Source organism: Telopea speciosissima, chromosome 9 (genome assembly GCF_018873765.1).
Source record: "Telopea speciosissima isolate NSW1024214 ecotype Mountain lineage chromosome 9, Tspe_v1, whole genome shotgun sequence".
NCBI classification, from domain to species: Eukaryota; Viridiplantae; Streptophyta; class Magnoliopsida; order Proteales; family Proteaceae; genus Telopea; species Telopea speciosissima.
This window is the reverse complement of record NC_057924.1, coordinates 21,696,308-21,714,482: the sequence shown is the minus strand read 5'-3', so window position 1 is coordinate 21,714,482 and position 18,175 is coordinate 21,696,308. Positions and strand designations below refer to the sequence as shown.

At 37.8% G+C, this 18,175-nt stretch overlaps 1 protein-coding gene across 1 annotated transcript in view; it reads right to left on the bottom strand.

Moving 5' to 3' along the window:
- Nucleotides 1-301: 301 nt before the first annotated feature.
- LOC122640905 (aladin) overlaps nucleotides 302-18,175 on the bottom strand; it is a 47,665-nt gene continuing 29,791 nt past the window's right edge. Inside the window, exons 5-15 of the mRNA XM_043834189.1 lie at nucleotides 17,176-17,290; nucleotides 16,899-16,998; nucleotides 16,579-16,758; nucleotides 15,877-15,935; nucleotides 13,563-13,650; nucleotides 13,392-13,467; nucleotides 12,280-12,379; nucleotides 11,171-11,222; nucleotides 3,421-3,558; nucleotides 3,146-3,233; nucleotides 302-385 (exon numbers count right to left, since the gene is read on the bottom strand). Of these exons, the coding sequence (XP_043690124.1) occupies nucleotides 323-385; nucleotides 3,146-3,233; nucleotides 3,421-3,558; nucleotides 11,171-11,222; nucleotides 12,280-12,379; nucleotides 13,392-13,467; nucleotides 13,563-13,650; nucleotides 15,877-15,935; nucleotides 16,579-16,758; nucleotides 16,899-16,998; nucleotides 17,176-17,290 (1,059 nt within the window). The 3' untranslated portion in view covers nucleotides 302-322. The remainder of the gene's footprint in view (nucleotides 386-3,145; nucleotides 3,234-3,420; nucleotides 3,559-11,170; nucleotides 11,223-12,279; nucleotides 12,380-13,391; nucleotides 13,468-13,562; nucleotides 13,651-15,876; nucleotides 15,936-16,578; nucleotides 16,759-16,898; nucleotides 16,999-17,175; nucleotides 17,291-18,175) is intronic.

Sequence of the window (18,175 nt, the reverse complement as noted above, 5' to 3'; positions counted from 1 at the left end):
TCTTTTGCATATCAAAACAGTAACTGATCGACAAAAATAAACACAGCAAAAGTAAGCGAAATTCCCTTGATGGCATACAGTCAAGCAAACAATCATAGGCGGTCATTTGAGATAAAAATAACTGCTTCTGTTCCTGACGTTTACTGGCCAACAAAATTGTTTTCACTCTTTATAATATGTGACCAGAGTTAAATCACCTCATGTTCAAAAATAAATAGAAATTAAATGTAGCTTACCAAAATAGAACCCAGTTTCATACAAAGCAAAAAAGTGAATGCCACCCCCCCCCCCCCCTTTTTTGGACAACACACATATTTAGAAATTACGGAAGATGATGTGAATGAAATATAAGGGGATACGTACAGCACCATCCACTGCTCCAACACTGCATTCAAAGTAAGTGTATGGGTTAGCTCACATAAATGGTATTAATAGAATACACACATGTGCATGCATGTTGTGCTTATAAATAAAGTTAAAATAAATAGAAAACAGGAAAAATTCATTTGAACAGCCCAGCCTAGACAAGTTTTTCAAGGCAGTCGATCTCATTGTCCCACATGGAATGATGATAGGACAATTCAAACCATTGGATAACTAGTACAAACCCTGTATTAGTCGCATCTCAAATTTACAGAATCAAATACCTTGTTTACTGGCATGAATCCCTTATGTATGTCCATGCACACTTACGTTACTCCAATTACTGTGCACTCTCCTATAGTCCTGATTTTCAACTGCTATTTAGCCAATTGGCAAGCTCTATTCGAGCAGAAATTTTACATGTGAGCAACCTTGAGTCTACCAGTTCAAAATTTTGGGCCCCATCAGACCTTGGGTCTACCAGTAGTCCACAAATTTGAGCTCCATTCTGATTAGTTTTATATCAAATCATACTCTATGATAAGAAAATAAAATTTCTACAGGTATTTGTCACAGGACCAATGAATAGACACGTATACATGAACTTTGGGATCCCTGAACATAATATTTGAAATGCCTAACAGTTGAAATGCTTACATATTATACATAAATATAACATAAGCTAAGAGACAAATCATGGTCACCTATTTCTGCCACATAGACTGATGATATTAGGTTGGATAGATGGGGAAAATTCTCAAGTAGGCCACGTGTCAAAATTTATTTAGTTATTTTTTGGGGTGAAAGGGTTCCTCTTTGGCATGACCCATTAAGGAAAATTTTCCTAAACAGTCCAATGGATAGAGGACAATGTGGATTGGCTATGCATCAAGTTTAAAGGTCAAAATCAATCATATCGTCCACCAAGTATGGGATCTTTTCCGTCAGATTCTCAATCTTGACCAAGATTGATCCATCAAATGTGGATCGATGATGGTGTAATTCCTTTAGGCGAAAACTTACGAGGAGTCTTTGGAGATGTGGAAAATGCGGCCACAAATTATAACATCCAATAATATACCCGGTGGTACATTTAGGACAAGCTTCCTAAAAAGATTGTGCAGGAAAAAAAATCTACCACACACATGTATGAGATTTTCCCCCTTGTTTCAAGGGAACGTTCGAAAGCAATTCCTGAAGCATTATGCTACTACCATCTGGCAAGTCATATAGCATATTACTAAGTAACGACATGGACAACTTTTCACCACTCAGTTTAATAACTGGAGTAGACTGGAATGCTCAACTGAGCTTGACCAGAACTGGACCCTTTTTCTGTTTGGTCTGGAGATAGAACTACCCAGAACAAAAAACCAAATGAAACCATCTGATTTTTTGCCTGGATTAGTTAAATGGAGAGAGAGAGAGAGAAAGAGAGGGCTTTAACTTTTATGATTGTTTTCCAAATTTTAATCCTTTTTAATTCATTTTTTATGATCTGTCAAAACAGGATTAGACCAAACCAGGCCTCTTTTCGGTTTGATGCTCAATTCAGTTACAAAAACTACGCCTCCAGTTCATTTGGACACCAGCAGACATTGCCACATGGCTGGTAGCCAGATCCAACCCTATTTATATATACATATATTTTTAATAGCTTATGTATTTAATCTTAGAAAACATTACTTTCTTAAACCATTAACATAGTGTTGGCAGAATCTGTTGCAATCAGAAATGATTGTATTATAACATTATAAATTTCCCATAAACAAAAGTGCTTGTAACTATGTGGTGCAATCAAAACTGTCCAATTGGGCATAGGAAGACTTTATTTCAGGCCATGGTTGGGATCTAAGCGCCTTGAGTCATTTTCTTATGGGTTATTTGTTGTATTGGGCCTTAATTATAAGGCCTATAAAGTATAAAGTGGGGGTGAGGTGCATGCACGAGATTAGTGTCTTAAGTGTTCAAGTTAAAGTAGGATATTTATTAAAAGTCTAGAGTTCTGTTTTGACTCTATTAAGTCAAGTCAATGTGTAAGAGTGATTAGGAGTCCTTTTATGAGACTTATTAGGAATTTCGAAAGGTCATATATTTGTATACCTCCCTCCATCAGTTACACGTGATTTGATAATAAAAATTGAAGTTTTTTCAGTAGGTTTTGAGCTATCGAACTCTGCAAACAGGACAGATTTTCCAGATCTGTCTGATTGCTTCGCTTCACTTGTAGTTATGAATTCTACAGCAAATCAGGTGCTAATTATTCAATCCTTTCTTTTATTTTTCTTCTTCTACATCTGATTGTTTATATTCTATCTTCTGCTATTTATCAAATCAAATTAAATATTCTGCTTGTTTCTTGCTGGATATTATTTATGAGAATCAAAATCTTTTCATTGGATTTATTTACACCATATCTAAACAGTTCCTCAGATGTAATCATCCGTACTTGCTATAATCTCTCAGTTCTTGAATATATCTTGGAAATTAAGCCGATTAGGATTCATCTCTATTTTGAATTCCAATTCCAAAGATTCCTATGTTGATTGATTGGCCTGAATTACCTTGACACTCGGATCAGAATTTGGGCCTATCCCAATACCTAGTTTCAGAGCTATATAATTTTTCCCACCATTCTTCTATTCTAGTCAGATATTTATTCCATCGATACAATTTCCTCATACTGGACGGTTAGCAGTTTTTTGGCTCCAAATTCTTTCTAGAACTTGAATTGCATTACCGTGAACAAAAGACATATAGGAGGAGAGTAATCAGAACGTACCACAGAAAGTAACGGTCCTTGTTTGAACTTGTTATGAAAGGAAAATGCAAGTGGTTTTGGACTCTCTCCAGGTCCTCTAATAAACCCACTGCAATTGTTCAATAGAAAGATATGGATTAGAAAAACACATTCACTTGATACAAATAATTCAACAAAAATTGCAAAATTTTCATTTATGAGCCCCATTTTTAAAAAAGGGTAAGAAATGAACTGTCTAGTTAACAGGAGGGGGGGGGGGAAGAATAGGTGTTTGGAGGGAGGGGGGGTGAACTCACACAAGAGATGTAGAAATGAGTGGAGTTCTTCTAACATCATATATGGCAATAAGACCTCTGTACTTCTCATCACCACCTTTATAAGACAAAGCTAATCGTTCTCCAGAAGCATCCCAAGCTATCTTTTCAATGCCTTGACTGCAAGATAAACAATTATATACTAGATAAATAACCAATAAATCCATCTGGCATAAAAAAAAAAAAAAGTGTACCCAGTGCACAAGATTCCCACCACTGCGGGGTTTGGGGAGGGTCATAATGTACGCAACCTTACCACCGGTTCATGGAGAGGCTGCTTCCCGACTCGAATCTGCAACAACTAGCTCGCAATGAAGCAACCTTATAGAAAAGGGGGCATTTTGGCTAGAGGAGAGGGAAAACCTTGGTTCTTGATTTTTTTTGTCACATCATCACACAGTACTACTGCGGTTGCCACATCACTACGAAGAGATCGATTATAGCTTATTATGGAAGATTTGGCTACAATCAATTATTTCAAGTAAAGTCACTATTCCCAAAAACTATTTTTTGAAAAAAAAAATTATGACAAATACTTGTTGTATGGGGGTTGCTTTTTCAAGTCAGACACCGAAGGCCAATCTACGACCTCACTGTGTCATTTTTTTTCCTGTTTATTTTATTTTTTATCTTTCCGGTAAAAAAAATTTTGATTTTCATGCAAAAAAAATGTTAAAAAATTAGGGTTAATATAAACTATATGGGAGTCAATTATATATAAGTTAATGCACGTCATAGTTCATATCAGACAGAGAACAATGCACATCGTCTCAATCAGACCATGAGTGGACTCAATCCAGCACGTCAAGATGGTCAAGTTCATATCAGTTAGAAGTCACATACTCATAGTATTGTATTTTTGGGAGTTGGGATGTGGAAGACTAGGGTAGTAGGGTGTCTATGACTTATGTATTATTCACTGTACTTGGGTGGGTTGTCTATGTAATATGCATTGTTCACACTTCACTGTACTTTGTAGTTAGTAGTAGAAACTTTAAGTGGAGTGGGCATAATGTGGACAAAGATGTAAAGAATAATGTAGTAGAGGTCAAAAGAATGGGAGACAGGATTATATGAATCACACTAGTTTTGGAGAAAGAAGTTGTCAATATTGTTTGTGCCTTTGCACCCCAAGTAGGATTGGATGAAAGTAGTAAGCGTCTTTTTTGGGAAAACTTGGATGACCAATACAGGGTTTTGGTCAGGATGAATAAATTACTATTGGAGGTAACCTGAACGGACATATTGGGAAGGATGGTAGAGGATATGAAGGTGCTCATGGCGGGTATGGGGTTGGGGAGAGGAACGAGGAGGGGACCTCAATCCTAGACTTTGCTGTAGCTTATGATCATTCTGTTGTGAACACTTTTTTTGAAAAAAGAGAGGAGCACTTAGTTACCTTAAAAAGTGGGAATCATACCAGCCAAATAGACTTCTTCCTAACGAGAAGGGTAGACAAAATGGTGCTTAAAGACTGTAAGGTTATCCCCTGGGAGAGCCTAACCACCCAACATAGACTATTGGTCCTGGATATGTACATCAGTAAACAGAAGCGTAGGAGGAACATTTGTACCCTAAGATACGGTGGTGGAGAATAAAAGAGGAGTCCCAGAAGACATTTACTGATAATGTAGTCAAACAAGGAAAGTGGTACTTTGAGAGAGACAACAATGCGATGTTAAACAAGATGATGGCTTGTATTAAAAAGGTTGCCAAGGAAGTGCTAGGTGAAGCGAAGGGTAGTCGTCAGCCACTAGGGAGACTTGGTGGTGGAACGTTGAGGTTCAAGCAGCCATTGAGACCAAGAAGGTTGGTTTTAAGAAATGGCAAAGGACTAAAGAATCAGAGGATAAAAAGAGGTACTATGATACCAGAAATGAAGCTAGGAAGAACGTAGGGATGGTTAGGGCGAAGAAATATGAGGATCTTTATACCCAACCTTAACACTAAAGAAGGTAAGAAAAGCAAATTATAAGATAGCTAAGATGAGAGAAAGGAAGAATAAAGATCTCGACCAGGTGACGTGCATCAAGAGTGATGATGGAAGAGTGTTGGTAAGAGATGAGGACATCATGAAGAGATGGGATGAGTATATTTGCGATCTACTAAATGGAGATAGGTTGAGTAGAAATGAACCGATCGATTACATCTTTCATCAAGACACCACACGCCATAGATATGTAAGAAAGGTTAGCATGGCAGAGGTTTAAGATGCCTTAAGAAAGATGAAAGCAGGCAAGACTCCCGGCCCTGATGAGATTCCAATAGATGTGTGGAATAACCTTGGAGATTGTGGGGTTTATTGGTTAACCAATTTGTTTAATAGGATTATGAATACTAAGAAGATGTCAGATGAATGGAGGAGAAGCATCGTAGTCCCGATCTACAAAAATAAAGGTGATATCCAAAGCTGCAATAACTATAGAAGCATAAAGCTTATGAGTCGCACTATGAAACTTTGGGAGAAAGTTACTAAAGCCTGTTTGAGAAGGGAGACCCATATCTCAGTGAACCAATTTGGCTCTACGGTAGGTAAATCCACGACACAAGCTATCTACTTATTGAGGAGGCTTATGGAAAGATATAGACAGAGCAAGAAGGATCTCCATATGGCCTTTATTGACTTGGAAAAAGCCTATGACCGAGTCCTTAAAGATTTAATTCGGCATGTTCTAGTGAAGAGAGCGGTTTCGAGTTAATATGTGGATGTAATAAAAAGGATGTGGTGACTAGTGTGAGATTTATGGGAGGTCAGCGCAAGGAATTCCCAACTACGATTGGGCTACATCAAGGATCACCTTTAAGCCCTTATCTTTTTCCACTTATCATGGACATCCTAACCAAGAGCATTCAAGACGAGGTCCCGTGGTGTATGCTCTTCAACGATGGTAACGTTTTGGTGGATGAGACAAAAGCAACGATTAACGCTAAGTTAGAGCTTTGGAGATCAACCTTGGAAACAAGAGGTTTTAAGATTAGTAGAACGTAGATGGAGTATAAGATGTGTAATTTTAGTCACACTATGATGGATACGGACATAGTGCGAATTGAGGAAAGAGAGATACCGCAAAGAGACTATTTTAGATATTTAGGGTTAATAATTAATAAAGAAGGTAACATAGAAGACAATGTTTCACACAGAATTAAAGTGAGATGGATGAAGGGGAGAAGTGCATCCAGAATGCTGTATGACCGACGTATTCCTTTAAAGCTTAAAAAGGAAAGTTCTATAGGACTAGTGTACAACCGGCTATGATGCATGGGGCATAACGTTGGTCAGTTAAGAAGTGTCATATTGAGGAGCTATGTGTGGCAAAGATGAGGATGTTAAGATGGATGTGTGGAAAAACAAGTATAAAGTAAGGACTGATCGTATTAGAGCGGACTTGGGAGTTGCTCCGATCAATGACAAGCTCCAACAGAGTCATTTGAGGTGATATGGCCATGTTCAATGGAGGCCTAGGGACGCCTCAGTAAGGAGGAGTAATTTGATCTGATTGACAGAGCTAAAAGAGCGAGGGACAGGCCTCAAATGACCATAGGAGAAGTTGTGAGGAAGGACATGCATAGTCTAGGTCTTATACCAGGCATAGTACTAAAACTCATGAGAACTCAGTTTTTCCCAGGGACGAGACAAGATGGCATACGAAACGAGAAAGTGTGATATCTCGTCGAGATCTCGACCCAAACTCCTTTATACGAGTGCCAGATCTAGAGATCTTAGCGGGAAATCTTGGTATACAAACACCTATCTATGCAAACCTTGGGATACAAACATTTATTTATGTCAAATAATATCTTAAGTAAATGAAATATTTGACCATAGGAGAAGTTGTAAGGAAGGACATGCATAGTCAAGGTCTTGTACAAGGCATAGTACTAAAACTCGCGAGATCTCAATTTTACCCAGGGTCAAGACAAGATGGCATACGAAACTAGAAAGTGCAATATCTCGTTGGGATCTCGACCCAAACTCCTTTATATGAGTGCCAGATCTCGAGATCTTAGTGGGAAATCTTAGTATACAGACACCTATCTATGCAAACCTTGGGATACAGATACTTATTTATGCCTAATACTATTTAAGTAAAGGGAAAATTACACTACTACCCCCCTGAGGTTTATATTAAATACAGAGCAACCCCCTGTGTTTCTAAATTATACAGCCACACCCCCTGAGTTTAGGTTAGTTATTACAATCAGCCCCACTCCGTTAGTTAGGTGTTACGGCGTTGGTAAAATTTGCGTTTAAATGACTAATATACCCCCTAATGGGGTGTAAGCTTACTATTTTGCCCATAGGGCATCCCTAACTTCACACCCCTTTTCCAAGTTCACTATTCTTCACATTCCCTCTCTTGAGAGCTCTCTGCAACTCTAATGGCGCCTGGAAATGGAATAAGCAGTCCCTGCCTAAACCCATCTCCTCTTCTGCAAAACCCTAAGTTGAGTCCTCGTCGACGACAAACATATTCCGATACCGGTCGATAAGTATTCAAATCAATGTCATTGTCGTCAAAGAAGCACCATTTGTCATCTTCGTCAGAAATCCATGAGATCTCTTGCCTGAAATCTTGGTATGAGCTGGAGCTCTTCCTCAAACGACTCACATTCATCGAAATCGAAGAATCAGAAGTAACAGATCCAACAGATTCACCCAAAAAAAAAAAAAACAGCTCCAACAGAATCGTAGATTCTCAAATCCGAAGAATATTCAAACCATTGACGTCTTGAGGTTGTTGATGGAAGTGGGTTCTCTGTAACACCTTCTAAAATGTGAGCGGAGACGCCATTAACATTATCCTTGATTCCTTGTTGAAGGAAGAGGAGCTATCATCGTTTCTTCTATTAAGAAACCCACAAGCAACAGTAAAGAGAACAAGCAATAAATTGAGTGAATCTCAATTCTGCGAAGCAGAATTGGTTCTGAAAGTCTGAGAAGCAAATGAAAGAAGCGAAGGCAGAACAAGAAACAAAAGTAAGAGCCATAGTGGGAAGCAACGCGAAATCCTATTCTTCTCCCCGTCTCTTCTTCTACGAAACCCTATTTCCCCATCTCTTCCTTATACTGTGCTTAGTGGTGCTGTCGACGATGGCGGGCAGCAGTTCCTCTGGCATTGCTGCAAATCCTCATCCTCAGTTGAGCTGTTGTTGTTCCTCTACAAATTAGTACGGTGATTCTAACAAATCCAAAGATTTACTGCTTTCCAGTTCCCACCATGGGTCCAGAACCCTCTCTCTCTCTCTCAATAATTGCTTCTGATGAAACCCCGGCTGATTTCAAGCGAAGATCGTCTCTGTTTTTCAGGATTTCAGGGAAGTTAAAATCGCAGGCGAAAAGGTATAGACTTCTTGTTGTGGTTACGAATCAGGTTGTCGGTTTTATGGCATCTGACGGCGTTCATGGCTGAGAGTTGGAAATATGAGGAGCAACCATGGCGGCAGCAATGGTCAAAGGCTCAAAGCCCTCTGCTTTGGTCGATTGAAGAAGATGGGACTTAACCCGTCATTTTGTTAATTGTTAAGCGGTATTTTTGTCCTTTAAATTGTGTTATTTAACTATTTTTGGTTAATGATCTTAGAAGAGGGCAAAGTTGGCAATTTACATTGTATTATTTAACACCGTCCACTTAGGGGGTGCAATTGTATAATTTAGAAACACAGGGGGTCACTCTGTATTTAGTACAAACCTCGGGGGGTGGCAGTGTAATTTTCCCTTAAGTAAATGAAATATTTGTATTTCATATACTTAAGATATTATTCATAAATAAACAAATACCCCCTATTTGAATCCAATAAAAATAGTTAAAAATCAAATTCCAAAAGGAAAAAAAGTTAAACCCCCAGTTCAAGAACAAAAACTGGATTTTCGGCAGTAGGTGCAATTTTCAAGTTTCTAATGTTGGGGTTTTTCTCAAATCTAAAAATTCAATAAATTTTAATATGGTAAAACATTGCTAAAAACCAAAAGTGCGGAAAAATATTCATTTGTTTTGATGTTCAAAAAATATTTTCAATCAAAACGATTTTAAGCTTCCAACAAATCCAAGATTGCTTAAATCTGATTTATATTGAAAGAGTTATGTACCGGTCAAACTTAATTTGGTGTGTGCGAATGCTGTCAAAATCGCTCTGAATGAAAATATTTTTTTGAACATCAAAACAAATGATTATTTTACCACATTTTTGGTTTTTAGCAATGTTTTACCATATTAAGATTTATGGAAATTCTAGATCTGAGAAAAAACCCCAACATTAGAAAGTTGAAAATTGCACCTACCGCCGAAAATCCAATTTTTGTTCTTAAGCTAGGGGGTTGACTTTTTTTCCTTTTGGAATTTTTTTTTTTAACTATTTTTATTGGATTCATAAATAATTGTTTATGTTGTATCTGTCCAAGTTTCTGGCATAAGTGTCTGTCCTGGTTTCCCACTAAGTGAAACTCCTATTTGGACTTTGTGTTTTGCAAAATCTGATAGTGTCATTGTGTTTAAATGGCCTAAAATAGACTCGAGTACCAAGTTTCAGACCCAAACTAAGTATAAAACCCACAGAAACCAGGTTTCGACTTGAAAAAAAAATGCCCCAACTCGACCGAGATCTTGAGATATCTCGAGTCAACTCGGTTTTTCCTAGGGTCGAAACCTAGTCGAGTTCCGAGTTTTAGTTCTATGGTATCAGGTATGACCTCAGATAGAGCCTATTGGAGGGCAAGGATCTATGTAGCAAACCCTATTTAGCTGAGATTCTCCTGACTAGTTGGGTTGTGCTTCTTTCCTTTTACTTTTTTCTGTCACTTTATCTTTCACTTTTCTTTTTTGTTTTTACTTCATTCATTTGTCATTTTCCAATTTTCACTATTCATCTCATTTCCCTTCCCTCTTTTTCTATCTATTCATTCCCTTATTGTGTCTAGTCATCTGTTTTACCTACTTTGTTTGGATCCATGTAGTGACTCCATTAAGTTGGGATAAGGCTGAGTTTGTTGTTGTTGTTGTTCTTGAAACTTTAAGTCTTCAACTATTTCTTGAATAATTATTATGTGCCTTCATCTATTGTTGCATAATTTACTTGTTTTACTTGCCAATTATGTCTTTTAGCACTTAAATAATGTGTAGAATAGGCAATATTACATTAAGGCGACGTTTACTGCCAACCAAGGGTGCAAATTTAAAACACCAAATTGGGTTTTTTTTATTTTACAATTTGAAGATTTAAATATATTAATTAAGCCTAAAACAAGCTTCCCTTAAAGTTTCAGAGCCAATTGTGGCCATTTGGCAACCGAAACATCATATCAGGAAAAAAAATACGCAAACTTGCCGAAATCTCGGTCATCTCGACCTGCTCGAGACACCTTGTCGAGACGAATTTTCTAACTATGATCTTGATACTACTAGCAAGAGTATGATAAAAAGGGAAAACTGTGAGTCTATATTACGCCGTGTAATATAACTGAGGGAACTGGTATCACTTGTCCGCTAACCACCAAACCCCCCCCCCCCGATTCCAGACTAAGAAAACATACAACACACGGCACAATTTGTCCCACAACACATGGCAAAATAAAATTGAGCCACTAAAAATTCCCTTTTGAAACAAATATGAAGACGGTTCAATACAATCATTTCTGTTGCAAATTTGAACAGAATATCAGAAATTTAAAAGGGCAGTTAAGCCAAACAAGTAAAACAACATAAGAACACAGGAAAAAAAAAACACTTTTTCCTACCTGCCAGTCAATGATACGATTTCTGGCAAGTCAACTGGTAAGAGGTGCGCATCTGAGAAAATCAACAATGGACAACAAGCAAAATAATGATTCGTCTTCAGAACAAATATAAATAGCAGAGAGTTGAAGAAAAAAAACTTAATGGAAAGACATAAACTAAATAAAAAACCTGTAAGCGTTTAAGATGGTTCCAACACAGCACATTTCTTAAAAGAGGAATGCTATAGTAATCAGAAGCATCAAGGTTCATATCGTGACTGTTTACAATTTAAGTAGCTGCATTAATCAATCAGTTCTGGATACATCTGAATTCTTTCAAAAACAGAAAAGGAGAAAATAAATTCAAAAGCCTGACTGGACCAAAGCAGCTCAATGCAATCCAATGATGAACCACTCTTCAATAAAACATATTCCCTCCATCCCACAACGACAGTCCTCTTTTCCTTTTCAGTTCATCTCATACTGTTGTCCACTATTTTAATCAAGTAATGGATTTTTAATGACTCACTACCTCACCCCATGACATGTATTACCACATTTCAAATTTTTTTAAATAAAGGGGAGAAGAATCCCTACAGGGAAAACATGTGGGAGAGTAATATTGGAAAATAAGCGGGTCATAAATGCAATAACCCATCCTCCTTAAAATTTGGCAATTACATGGAGGATAGTCATTGTGGGCAGGAGGGAGTAAAAAAGCATGTACAGGTATAGCAACTTCTTGCATACAACACAAGGACAAAAATAAAGCATTATGAAGCCCAATCTATCCAAAGCTCCAACAGGTTTGCGAGATTGATATATTCCAAAAAATTCCCATATACTCAAATTTATAAGAAAAATCTAAAATGTAATGGTAGAAACAAAGATACAGCAAGAACAGAGACAAAAGAGTAGAGCATAAACCCTCTTCATAAGCAATCAATAAATCTTTCTTAGCAGATCACAATTTTCTCCTTTCATGTATTTATTCATTTTTTTATCAGCAACAACAATAAGGATCAAGGATTTCATTATACAGAAGAACATGATTATTGTGCTGAGATGGAAATGTGATATCAAGAAAAATACCCCAGAAACAAAATATAGGAATTGTCCTCACTCCTTACCCAGTGATGGAGGCCTTGATGAAAAGTGAATGGAACCCAATGCAGCAGATTCCAAGAAAGCAATCAATATCATACGTCCATCAGGATCCCATGCTGCCCCCTAATAAGAAGAGAAAATTCACAAAAAGAAAAAAGAAAGTACATGATTTTCATTTTCTATTGGGAAAATCAAGATACTATGTCACAGGATTGCATAATGGGTTTCGGGCAGCCATGATGGGACAACTTTTTATTTTAAACGGAAAAAGGCAGGCAAAGGATGGATTCTAGCCTATGGATTGTCCAGTTCTTAAATCAGCATAATCCAAGGTTTATTTTGCCTATGTTTCTGATATTTATTGGACAGCATGGGGAAAAGAAAAAAATATCAAATGGTCCCAGAGATGCACTACTGATCAGTTGTTAAGAGTTGTCTGATCATTCTAGCTTTTCGCTCAGTCAATCTTTGTGGTGGGGCCAATCCAATGATAGGTCCTCACACCTGCGCCTCTTACTGTATGACTGATGGTCATTTTTAGTCACCACAGACTCAATTTATGGGTCATGAAGCCAAAACGTAACTCCCTTGCCCTTCTCTTTCTGATGCAGTTAAGATTGTCCAATTTGGTCAATTGAGCCTCAAAAGACTTTATTTTGGCCCATGGTTAGGTTTTATAGACCTTAGGCTTCTTATTTTTGGGTTTATTGATATAATGGGCCTAATTTACAAGCCTATAAAGTGAGGATAGTGTTAGTACACGGGATTGGTAATTATATTGAGTGTTTGAGTTTGATTAGGATTCTACATAGAATTCGTAACATGATACTGATGTCACTCTAATCTCAGTGATGCATGCAAGAACTTAAGAAAGCCATTGACATATTAGAGTGCAACCAGAAGAAGCAGCCAAAAAAGAAGGCTGTGGAAGGGCCCACAATGTCTATAATTTTTTTCATGTTTCGTTTCCCAAGAAGATATACATTACTCGGGTATTATTTACTTGAAGTATCATACGCTACTTAAGTTCTAATTCAAATCCTTTATTTTATAGGTGGTTCAATCCAGTCATATCGCAAATTATACTTTTCTAACAGTCAGTACTAGAAGTAAATGCAAAGTTATTTTCACTTACTGTGACAAACCCAGTAGATGAAGACCAAGTTTCTGATGTCCATGTGTTGGTTTCCCAAAGATAAAAGGTTCCATCACTATACAGAAAATTATAGTTAGCATATCATAAGGTTAATCATGATTAACAGGCATGTCACTAAAAACAAAACTTGAAGTGGGAGAATAGCCATACAATTTCGCAGTGAAAAAATAATCCCCTGTTGGTGACCACTTCAGCATGGATATGCCTCCTAATCCCCGTCGAATAGGTGTTCCTACACCTGAAAATTATAGAAAGAATGAACAAATGGAAAGTGGGTAATCATTACTTACTACACAATGAGTGTGCATAACTAACACAAATATTTTCTAAATCTAGTAATTAAAACTTCACTTCCACTCAAATTCCTTGGATTTTAATAAAATAATAAAAATACCGCAACCACTAGGTCGCAACGGAGCAACCTTATCATTGCTAAAACCTGAGAATCTTTGGCAAAATTTGTTATATGAATCAAGTGAACTTTCATTTGTAAATCCATCCTATTAAAAGGGTTGTTTGTTGTTCTTTGATTGGTAAATCCGCCTACTAAGAGGCTTCTGTAATCAAGTTAAAAAAACTCAAATTGTGAGAAGCTGCAGAGGGATTGATCTACTAAGTAAGGATCAAGTTAAGTGTGAACCTTGGAACACCTAAATTTGGTTGTGAACTTAGAAAACAACTGTAAGGGTTTGATTAGTACATTGAGAAGACCAATCGATAGTGGAAAGCCAAGAGTGAGTAGCTCTTTGTGGTAGATGCAAGTCAAAAGGACCAAACCACCTAAATTGTTGTCTTCCTTTGTGTGATTGTAAATTGTTTCCTAATCCGACTACCTTCCTTTAGAGTGAATCAAAAAAACTGCCAATACCTATCGAAGACCCAATTCACCCCTCTCTTGGGTTGCCATATGGTCCAACAAGTGGTATCAGAGCAAGGTTTTCTTCAAAAGGACCTCACTGCCTGAAGAGTAAATAGCATCCACAAGCTACTCATTTTAACAAGGTCTTTCTGTCACCCAACCTCCATTCATCAATGGACTATCGAGTTGTGGAATTGCGTTGCCAACGGATACTCTGGACCGACATAAAAAACTGAAGGTATGACTACTCTGGAATCCACTTGGACTGAAGGAGAAAGAAAAAGGTATATTTCTTAAGCAAAATCTATAAATGCATTATTTTGTGCATCGAAACCTGAAAAGTTTGACTATGTGTCTACTTCACAATCTGTGATCTCCTGAAAGGCAACTCCGCCTACCGCTACTCCTTTCCTCATTTCTATAGCCCTACCCACTCCATCTGATGAGTCACTTGGCTCTCCGCCTCTGATTCCACATCAGCAGGCATGTAATCATCACTATAAGAATCATCAAAGTCAGCCCCTATTGGTGGATGTCTCTCTAGCACTGCCTCATCAAACTCCTATCTTGCCCTTCGCTTTTCCAACCACATTGGTCACGGTGTCTAGGCGACCCAAGACGTTGGACAGGGTCCAAAATCAAGGTGACACCAACAAGGCGCTCGCCTAGACGCCCAAATCGACCAAGACACCACCTTGACAACTATGTTTCCAACTTCCTCTGTCTTCCTCCCTTCATGAGGGCATCCATGGCCTACTGTACCTCACTAGGGACCCTAGAACATTTGGCTACATTCCTGTAGCCAGTTAGCCACTAGGCCGATGTCACTTCAGTCTAATGGCCCCCTCCGAATTTATCATCTGGTCACAATAATTACATTGTGACTTTTCTTGTCATTCTCTATAGGTACTCCATGCCTCCATGCTATGTCTTCATTTCCATTATAACCCATTGTGCAATCTATTTAGTACTTATATTGTTGCAACAAAAAATGCATATATTCCACTCAGCAATCCAAATGGAAAAAGTTGCAACGCTTTATTTGTTGCTTCCCCATTTACAAAGATATATGGTTCCAAATTTCTTGAAATCATCAAAATTGTAGAATATTTTGATTCTGCAGAAGGCAAAACTGAAATGTCATATACTTGATTTCTGAACTTAGATTCTAGTTGAAACAAGGGAAATGTTATGTTGAAATCTGGCTAATTCTTGTTTCGGGCATTTCCAACTGAATCGATACTTTTAACATGTTTTATTTGTTATATTTCAACAGATTCCAATGAAATAGCACATTTGGAAGTGTATAAATAACACATTCATATACAAAAAGAAATGCCATATGCTACCGAAAATTAAACTGTATCACAATAAACTTTTATGAAACAATGCAAGAGGAAAACAAAATTAGTAAGTCCATGAGGGAGCAAAATCAGACAACAAAATTATAGCTAAAATCATTTAATTACCTATTAGTTAATCAACAAGCTACTCATTGAACTGCTTATCTAAAGGATGGTAAAGAAGGGGGGGGGAAAAAGCTGATAAGAATATAACCAAGATTTTACATAAAACAACTTAATAAGAAAAAGCATTTAGAATTACCTTTAGCAACATCCCAAACGGTGAATGATGAACTGTCATATGAAGCAGATGCCAAATATGTGAAGATATGTCAAGGATACTTCAGATTTAAACACTAAAAACATCATTTCGAAGCTAAAAGTTGGTGTTCTTCCAAGCACAAGAACTACGACAATCCCACGGCAAACAAGAAAATAATCAATTTGAAAAAAAATTGAAAGATCATAAAAAAGGAATATTACAAGGGCAGAGCTAGAAAAATAACGCCACTTGTAGGTACAAGCGTACAGCACTACAGCCTCCCTTCAAGGTGTCTATTTAACCTCGAATCTCATCTGAAGGGTGTTTCCTATGAGATGCTAAAGCGAAGAAAATTAATAATTGAAGAAAGAAGCTCAGTAGCTTGCAGCAGCCATTACACTGGCTCGGCTTAAAGGTAAAAGAGGGAGGGGGGATTATATTCAACAACGTATTAACAAGAAGTAAAAAGGGCTACCCAGTGCAAGGGCTACCCAGGGTCTGGGGAGGGTCATAACATACGTAGTCTTAACCCCGCTTCATGGAGAGGCTGTTTCCCAACTCAAACCTGCAACCACTAGGTCGCAATGGGAGAACCTTACCGTTCTGCCGAGGTCCACCCTCTACAGGAATTATCAAAAAGTGAATACAGTATAACACCACTGATATAACATACAAATGTCAAACAGAACTTGGATCGGATATCTTCCATTAGGACTCCATGAGAGTGCACTAATTTGTTCATCATTAGGACTTCGAAGAACATCCACTAGAGTCCATCGAACTCCTGAACCTCTAGAAAGCGTGCCCAGAAATGATGCAACTCCAGATCTCACAGGTGCTGCATTTCCTGGGTAAGAAGCAGACCAAATGCAAATTCCACCCCTGAAAAGGGAAGGCAAGGTGGGGATTGAAAAAGAGACCAATTATTCAAAATTTAAAAAATACATAACAGTAATATGGTGATGGTACTTCCTCAATATAACACAATATCAACAAGTATGTTTGGCAATGATGGTACTTGCCTGCATGCTAGAGAGAGTGTCCTCCCTCCATTTGGCCTCCACTCAAGAATTTGAACATCTCTTTGGGACTCGCTGGTCAGAATGCATGGATCCTTCACCTCTGTTCACAAGAAGCATGTTGGATAGCACCGTTCAATGCAAGTTTCCACAGGCATGCCTTAAAAAGACACTAAGGGGGGGATGCTATTTTAAAGAAAAAAGAAAGAACAGAAAGAAGAAAAAAAAAAAACAGCAATAGGACATTCATATTTCAAGAACAAACAGACAGACTTCTGACCTGAATCCTCATAATCACGAATTGTAACTTGATGTGGACCAGAGATAAATGCTAAAATATGCTTGTGTTGGTGCCAGCTCAAGCCCTGAACACTCACTTCTGATAGCAAACTCACCTATAACAATGAAATCTCAACCCATTCTTCCATACCAAGGGTTATCAACATGAAATTGCGGGGAAACTTTGGCAGCAAAATTTAAAACAGATCAAAATATTTTTTTTAAGGTTTAACTTAGATTTACAAAACAAAAACAAAAAAGAACTCCCGACACTTGGGTTGTTAGAAATGTGGAAGGCCATGTTTTGATGGGTTTTTCTAGGCCTATTGGGCTCACTGATTCTTCTACTGCAGAACTTATGGCTGCCATCCATGGCCTTAAACTTGGCATCTCTAAGGGCTGGTTTAGTGTAATTCTTGAGGGAGACTCCAAAAGTGTGATATCAATGTAGCATGGCCCCATAATCCTTCCCGGGGTCCTTGGAATTATGTACATCTCATCAGGAAAATTAGGGCCTTATTTCCTCAAGGAAATTCTCCCTTTGTTGGAGACTCAGATCTGCAAATTCTTTGGCCAAGCAGCTAGCCAAGGAAAGGACTAACAGGGATAGTTTAATTATGAATTTACAAATCATAATGTAGTCTCCCTTTTTATTTCTGTTTTTCCTGTCCCGGGCTCCCTTATGTTTGTTTGGGAGTGTTGAGTTATGTAACCCAATAGGGGCATTATAGAGTTTTTTCCCTATAGTCGATTCCTAATTTGAGTCGGCTATGAGAGGTATTATTGTAATTGTATTCTCTCTTTTATTATAAATAAAGGAGCATGGTGATCATATTGATCACTCAAACATTCAGTTCTAAAGCTGCTAACACGGTATCAGAGCCAAAATTCTGATCTAAAAGCAGTTTTTCCAGTTTTTTTCCTTTTTATTTCTTCATTCCCCTCTCCATGATTTTTTATTCTTCTCCACCACTCTCGACTCTTCCAGCTCTTTAAGGGCA